The sequence below is a fragment of the Hyla sarda genome, chromosome 6 (genome assembly GCF_029499605.1).
Source record: "Hyla sarda isolate aHylSar1 chromosome 6, aHylSar1.hap1, whole genome shotgun sequence".
NCBI classification, from domain to species: Eukaryota; Metazoa; Chordata; class Amphibia; order Anura; family Hylidae; genus Hyla; species Hyla sarda.
Genome location: NC_079194.1, coordinates 67,683,789 through 67,691,665, shown reverse-complemented (window position 1 = coordinate 67,691,665; position 7,877 = coordinate 67,683,789). Strand labels below are relative to the sequence as shown.

Sequence of the window (7,877 nt, the reverse complement as noted above, 5' to 3'; positions counted from 1 at the left end):
TTTATACTGGGGGACTAGACACTACTCTTGTAGTCAGTGAGGGTGATTACACAGCTCCTGTCACACAGTTATCATTGGGGTGGCGACAGTTTAGCCTCCCTTACTATTTACTTATTGCCTCATAGCTTATTTAGTAGAATATAGATATAAGGATTATAGCAGGATTATAGATTATAGCCGCAGGCAGAGATGGTACTAGCTCTAGCTGCTTTTGTGATGCTGTGCTGATGCATTATGGGACCGATAGCAAAGCACAGAGGGAGAAATAGCACACTGCAAATGTCTTGGATATAGAGTGTTACACAGTTAATTTGTGTGTTATGGCCCTACAGCCTTCATTCACCATCCCTTTAAGTAATACAGAGACCACTGATTGACTGTTTCCTGTGACCAATTATATTATTCTAAGGCCTTATTCACATCACAATTTTTGCATCTGTCAAGATCATAGGATACTAAAATAGTACATAATCTTATATCTAGATGTATCAACTGTCTATGTAAAACATATTGAATCAATTAGCTGAAAATTTTGATCTGCTTAATTGTATGCAATTTTTTTCACACACGTACAGTAGCTTCTAGGTTCAACAAATGCAAAAATCTTGATGTGAATGCAGCCTTAGAGGTTTTTATTTTTTTAATTATTTATATTTAAATATACATGATAACATAAGAATTCTCAAAGCATACCTGTCAGATCCCACAAAAATAATAATAATAATAAAAGTTACTCAGGACCTAACCATGTACATCTAATTTTTATGCTTCTATCACCTATATTTATTATAAAAATCCCTATTTTCATTAGCTCTCAGTGTTAGAAATCTTCTCAGGGGAACGAGGCGAGTCCCTCCCTTGTGGTGGTGGAAGGTGATTGGGGTGTCTGCTAATGCAGCCTTGTCCTTTAATCATCACTTGTCCATGACTTATGGACAAGGCTGATGATGCTCCAGGATTGGTTAGTGTCCCAGTAGGTATGGGGACCCCTAGTGGTGGGATTTTCAGGGGCTGTTTTCTTTATTAAACATTAAAAATAATTTAAAAAAACTATATTACAAAAGGTAATCTTTCATCTGTAACAACATAAAAAAAAATGTTTTAGATCTCACAGTGGCCCTTTTAAAGACTGCCCTATCAATTATATATAATGTAGAAATGTATATTAAAAAGGGACTGTATACAATGAATTAAGTGGTCATGGAAAAGATCATGGATATTTGTAGCAGTTTTGTTTGTAATGAACTACTACACTGACAACAAATCAACATGAAAAGAGAAGTGATGAACTAGGTCACGGTTACAATATATCACAAGTGAATTACTGAATTACAAAACAGATTTTTCTCAGAATCAGTTAAATGTTGGCCCCCAAAAAATACTGAGAGAGTTATGTGGTCATAATAAACTAGACACTAATTGAACATGCACACTGACATAGTGCCTTGCAAAAGTAGATGTCACCGCCATGCTCCAATGTGTTCTTGGAGTGGTGTTAGGTTTGCACCACACACAGGGTCTCCCATAATGGCTAAAAAGTTCAATTTTCATATTATATAATAAGCTGAAATCTGCTAACTACGTTGGATCTATGGGCTGGAACGCTGAACACGTGCACCATGCTCAAGAAAGGTGCTGAACTGACTGTATTTCCCAATTTTAATCTCACTTAACCAAAGAACTGTCTTCCATGTGTTTGTAGGAGTCGAACACATGCTGTTTGTCGAAATCTAAACATGATTTTGTATGTGTTTCTTTAAAGTGGTTTTTCGATGACAAGACCTGTCTAATAAATGAATGTAAAGCTCTGGAAAAAATTGAGACACCACTGCCAAATTATCAGTCTCTCTGTTCTACTATGGTATGTAGTATGGTTCTACTAGTACAAAGCTGGTGTTCTTACAGGATAACCTTGTACTTGGCTTGATTGATGTTTCCTTCACAAAGGCAAATTTGCCCACTCCCAGCCTTGCTGTAGCATCCCCAGATCAGTGATCATCCACCAAATGTCACAGTGGGTGCTAGAAATGTGGCTTGTAAGCCTCTCCAGGTCTAGTCAGAGAAAAGCAAGAGAAATTGACTTCATTCCTTCATAGTCCAAACCTTAGGGTTGTTTGCAAACTTCAGCCTGGCTCTTCTTTGCTTCTCATAGATTAAAGTGTTTATCCAGGAATAGAAAAAAAGATAACTTCTTCCAAAAACGGCACTACCCCTGTCCTCAGGTTGTGTGGGGTATTACAATTTGACTCCACTATCTTTAATGGAACTGAGCTACAATACCACACACACACACACACACACACACACACACAACTTGAAGATGTGTGGTGATGTTTTTGGAAGAAAACAGTTAGTTTTTCTAATTCTGGATAACCCCTTTAAGGGCTTTTTGTCTAGCTTTGCACAACTTCAGCTCCGGCCCTAGGAGCCTGTTTTGCACCGCCTTTGCCATACACTTCTACCCAGCTGCTGGTTTCCATTCTTTTTGTAGGACAATTTTTGTCCTCCTATGGTTGTTGTGTGACAGTTAAATGAGTTGAATGTTCTCTTGGTAAGTGGACAGTCGTTTTTACCTCTGCAAGTCTTAAGCTTTGCTGTCCCCAGTGTCTGTTGCTTCATCCTGTTCTTATAAACTATTGTCTTTGACATTTTCAGGATAGAAGCAGCACTGTATCCCTTTTTTTCAACTCTTGTCATGCTAAATAGTTATTTTTTTATTCACATTACCTTTGAGGTATAACTTGCAGTTTTCTTTCTATTTAGCTGGTCCTATTGCAAGAGGATAGTAAAGACTACAGCAGTAGTTTGTATTCCTTTTCTCATTAAATTAGATTTGGTGCAGACAATCCCTTAATTACATCATACGTAAGATGAGATGTGCCTGTGTTGGAATATAACAGACACTAGAATGTAATGGCTTCATTTAGTGTTAAGATGGTGGATTAAGAAAAACTAAGAGTGGTCTATCCATTTTATTTTCCAGAGCTTTATATTGGTAAAAAAAAAAAGTTTTTTTTATATTCTTTCTGTGGCCTTTCATGTTTTGGCTTTGATGCACAGTTTGATCTGTTCTCTTGATTAGCCCAACAACCTGTCTAGTGTAAAGCCTACAATGGACTTCTGTTGTACATTCTGTTGTACATTCTAGCCCACTATACCTTCTTGACTATAAGATTGGCAACTACTCCCACAGAAACCTCCCACATAGTAAAGGGGAGACACAAATTACCAGGATGACCCGGGGGATTGGAAGGGATGAATACTTGTGCAAAGCCCTGTATGGTTTATCAATTAAACGGATCCCTCCAAGGAACAGCCCAGGATAGAGGCAGCGCACAAGACTTCAAAGGTAAAATGGTTTATTTACCCGGCATGCAATGCGTTTCGCTGGATAACCAGCTTCATCAGGCCTGATGAAGCTGGTTATCCAGTGAAACGCGTTGCATGACGGGTAAATAAACCATTTTACCTTTGAAGTCTTGTGCGCTGCCTCTATCCTGGGCTGTTCCTTGGAGGGATCCGTTTAATTGCTTCGCCTGTGTGTCCAGGAGCAGCTGCCGTTCTTCGCCCGTTGCAGGGTCACTTCACGCCTTCACCATAGTTGTACTTGGTCGCAGTACAACTATACTTGGTGAGCAAGTTTTCTTGTTTGTTCATGTTCTCTTTGCATTACGGTATCACACTAGGAGCGCTCTCCTTGTTTGTACATTGCTGTATGGTTTATGTTATAAACCCTGCAGCATTTTGTAACTACATCTAATATTCTTAAATTTACAATCTAAACTGTCATTTTAATTTAGCTTTGACAATTTTCCATCTGTCTTTAAATACCAGCACGCAGCTGTCCGATTTTTATTTTATTTTACCAAAAGCACCAAGTGGAAACTTCACATCACACTTACATCATTAATAGAAGCGACCAAAATGTTAAACACTTAAATATACTTTAGAAAACATTTACAGTATCCTACCTTAAACTGAGAAAATGTACTCTGGCGATAGTCAAACCACTCTGTATAAGTAGAAATAGTGCGGAAAAAGCCCAGCAAATTCAGCGACTTATGTGTCCTGAAAAACATGAATCAAAAAGAAAAAAAAAAAAAACATAAAATACCAAAAAAAAGTTTGATAGTTGCCTGCGAATGCAGATAAAAAAAATCCCCCTGCAGCGCTCACCCGATGACCTCTTGTCTTGCATGCAGGGATACCTCGGTGTCCGAGGTATCCCTGCACGCAAGACAAGAGGTCATCGGGTGAGCGCTACCAGGAGGATTTGTTTTTACCTGCAGGCAACTGTCAATGTCTACATGTTCAATACACAAACATTTATATTTGATGTTATAGTTCGAAATAAAGGACCATATATTTTGTAACTTGGAACAGGGACCATTTAAAGTGAATGTATCACCTTAACGCATCAGTTTTATTTTCTAATTGTATTTTATTTATTTTTTTACTAATTTCTAATACATTATAGGGGCAGCTGTTATTGAGCTGTTATTAACAGAGATATTAACTGAGATATGAGACATTCTTTACTCCCATGGTCATAGACACAATGGACTGTCCCGCACCCTACATAAATGGAATAGTTTACAAGGCATGCTTTTAGTTGATGATGCTTTGGTGGTGATCTACAGACCTGACAATTGGTAATCACCAATACAGAAAAGAATATATAAAAGGCAGAAAAAAAAATTAGCAGGAGGGTCTGATCGTTGGGACCCTGGACCCTTTGCTCAGGTAAATTACATTTCATAACCAGCACGTCAGCTGGTGGAAAAATGACCCCTCCCTATTCATCTCTATGGGAGAGGCGGAAACACATCGTTTGCATGTCTCTCTCCGTCTCTCCCATTGTGATTAATGGAGGGTACCGAATACCGAATTTTTTTTGCTGCACGATATGAATTTTTCCTATACCACAACACTGGTTGGGCCCCTCCCCCCCTCGAATAAATGATCAGCCGCAGCGCGCTGTCCCCACATTGGGCAACTAATGATTTGTGGCCCGTGGGCGCTGTTCTGCTTCTCTCCCCCCCCGGTTTATCAGCCCAGCACTGCGCTGTCCCCCTCTGTACTGTACTGTACTATCCTGTGCCGGGGCTTCAGAAATAAACAAAATAAACTTTAACTCACCTTCCTATGGTTCCTCTCCGCTGCTCTTGCTGCTTCCTGGGGATGGGAATGTCACAGAGCCGGCCGGCTTCTTACATGACAGTGTGCTCAGCCTATCACCGGCTGAGGCGGGACATCGCTGCGGCCGATGATAGGCCGACGGCTCTGTGACGTTCCCATCCCCAGGAAGCAGCAAGAGCAGCGGAGGGACCGTAGGAAGGTGAGCTAAAGTTTATTTTGTTTATTTTTGCAGGCCGGGCACAGGATAGTACAGTACAGCGCAGCGGCTATTAATTATCGGGGGGGGGGGGGGGGGGATGGAGAAGCAGTGCCCACGGGTCACATATGATTGGGGGTATACATTGTTAAATGCCATGGAACCGCCATAATTTACAAAAATACTGTGATACACATTTTTGGTCATACCGCCTAGCTCTAATGGAGGTTTTTTTTCCCACCAGCTGACGTGCCAGGTGCGAAACTCACTCTAGCAGAGCAGATACAAAAAAATAAATAAAAAAAATCTAGTGCTAAACTAAAGGGAAAAAGAGGATTGCAATCCTCTGGTCACATATACCCCCAAACCTGTTATGAAGGAGTTGTATGTGATTAAATAAACTACCAGTCTATGCGCTCTACCTGGTACTGCACCTCGGTCCCATTAGCATGGACAGAAATAACAAAGCAAACGGAGAAGAAGCCCTGCACGCAAAACAAATGACATAAAATGTATTTTTTTTTCCTTGCTATTCGGGATGTCCCAATACTGATACTGGACATTTGTTCTTGTACTCGTGCAAATGTCCCCGATACCTAATCCGCTACCTGTCGGCCGGACTTCCACCAGCAGGTATCACAGAGGTGCGGTAATCCGCCTGCACTCTCATCTCCCGAGCTACGCAGTGCGCTCAGCAGATGAGCGCGCATCATAGCTGGGACCTGCATTAACCCTTTAGATGCCCCGATCAAAGTTAACTGCCGGTTAGCTCAGGGATGCTGATAAGCTGTGAGGACGGCCGGAGGTCCCTTACCGTGCTCCATGTGTCCGATCGCTGCTCCTTTACCGTTTCCAGCCATGGCAGGCATAAGTAAAGGAGCGCCAATAACACTGATCACTGATATGCTTTGAATATCATTGATCAGTGTATGCAATCTACAGATTGCATGTAAATAGTCCCCTATGGGGACTAAAAAAAGTGAAGAAAAAAATTGGAAAAAATAAATGTGAATTAACCCTTTCCTAAAAAAATAAAAAATGTAATCGCCCCCTTTAAAAAAAAATATGTCAATAAAATAAAAAAAATGTATATATTTTTTATATATAAAAAAAGCCCCCTCATAAAAAAAAAACAAAAAAAAAAAACACCCCTTTTCCCCCCATTTTCCACAGTTTTTTAATGCTGTGGATCCACCGCCTTTAGATGTGCCTGCTCGGGGCAGCAATACGCCGCTACGAGCAGACACACTGAAGCGATGTGCCTGCAGGGTTTCTGCTCGTAGCAGCATATTGCTGCTCCGAGCAGGCACATCTAAAGGCACCACATAGCGGTCCTTCAGCGACGGATCCGCAGCATAAAATACCCTGTGGATCCGCCCGTGTGAACATACCCTTAAGGGGGAAAAAAAACTGTCACATAACATTGAAAAAAAGGATCGGTAATTGGTATCGGCGAGTACTTAAGAAAAAATAGCAGTACTCTGTTTTAAAAAAAAAATAAAATGGAATCGGGACATCCCTACTAGCTATTACAGTCATGGACGTAAATGTTGGCACCCCTGAAATTTTTCTAGAAAATGAAGTATTTCTCACACAAAAGGATTGCAGTAACACATGTTTTGCTATACACATGTTTATTCCCTTTGTGTGTATTGGAACTAAACCAAAAAAGGGAGTAAAAAAAAGGTAATTGGACAGACTGTCACACCAAACTCCAAAAATGCGCTGGAAAAAATTATTGGCACCCTTTCAAAATTGTGAATAAATAAGATTGTTTCAAGCAAGTGATGCTCGTCTAAACTCACCTGGGGCAAGTAACAGGTGTGGGCAATATAAAAATCACACCTGAAAGCAGATAAAATGGAGAGAAGTTCACTTAGTCATTGCATTGTGTGTTTGTGTATGCCACACTAAGCATGAACAACAGAAAGAGGAGAAAAGAACTGAGGACTTGAGAACCAAAATTGTGGAAAAATATCAACAATCTCAAGGTTACAAGTCCATCTCCAGAGATCTAGATTTGCCTTTGTCCACAGTGCGCAACATTATCAAGAAGTTTGCAACCCATGGCACTGAAGCTAATTTCCCTGGGCGTGGACGGAAGAGAAAAATTTAAGAAAGGTGTCGACGCAGGATAGTCCGGATGGTGGATAAGCAGCCCCAAACAAGTTCCAAAGATATTCAAGCTGTCCTGCAGGCTCAAGGAGCATCAGTGTCAGCGCGAACTATTCGTCAACATTTAAATGAAATGAAACGCTATGGCAGGAGACCCAGGAGGACCCCACTGCTGACACAAAGACTACATTTTTCCAAAATGAACTTGAGTAAGCCAAATTCCCCCTGGAAAAACATTTTGTGGACAGATGAGACCAAGATAGAGCTTTTTGGTAAAGCACATCATTCTACTGTTTACCGAAAACAGAATGAGGCCTAAAAAGAAAAGAACACAGTACCTACAGTGAAATATGGTCGAGGTTCAATTATGTTTTGGGGTTGTTTTCGTGCCTCTGGCACTAGGTGCCTTGAATGTGTGCTAGGCATC

General features: G+C 40.6%; 1 protein-coding gene across 7 annotated transcripts in view; it reads right to left on the bottom strand.

Moving 5' to 3' along the window:
* The window catches only part of CENPP (centromere protein P), a 373,003-nt gene that overhangs the window by 279,009 nt on the left and 86,117 nt on the right, over positions 1-7,877 (bottom strand). For all 7 annotated transcript variants that reach the window (XM_056524042.1, XM_056524048.1, XM_056524045.1 and 4 more), the window contains one exon: positions 3,972-4,068. In XM_056524042.1, the coding sequence (XP_056380017.1) occupies positions 3,972-4,068 (97 nt within the window). The remainder of the gene's footprint in view (positions 1-3,971; positions 4,069-7,877) is intronic.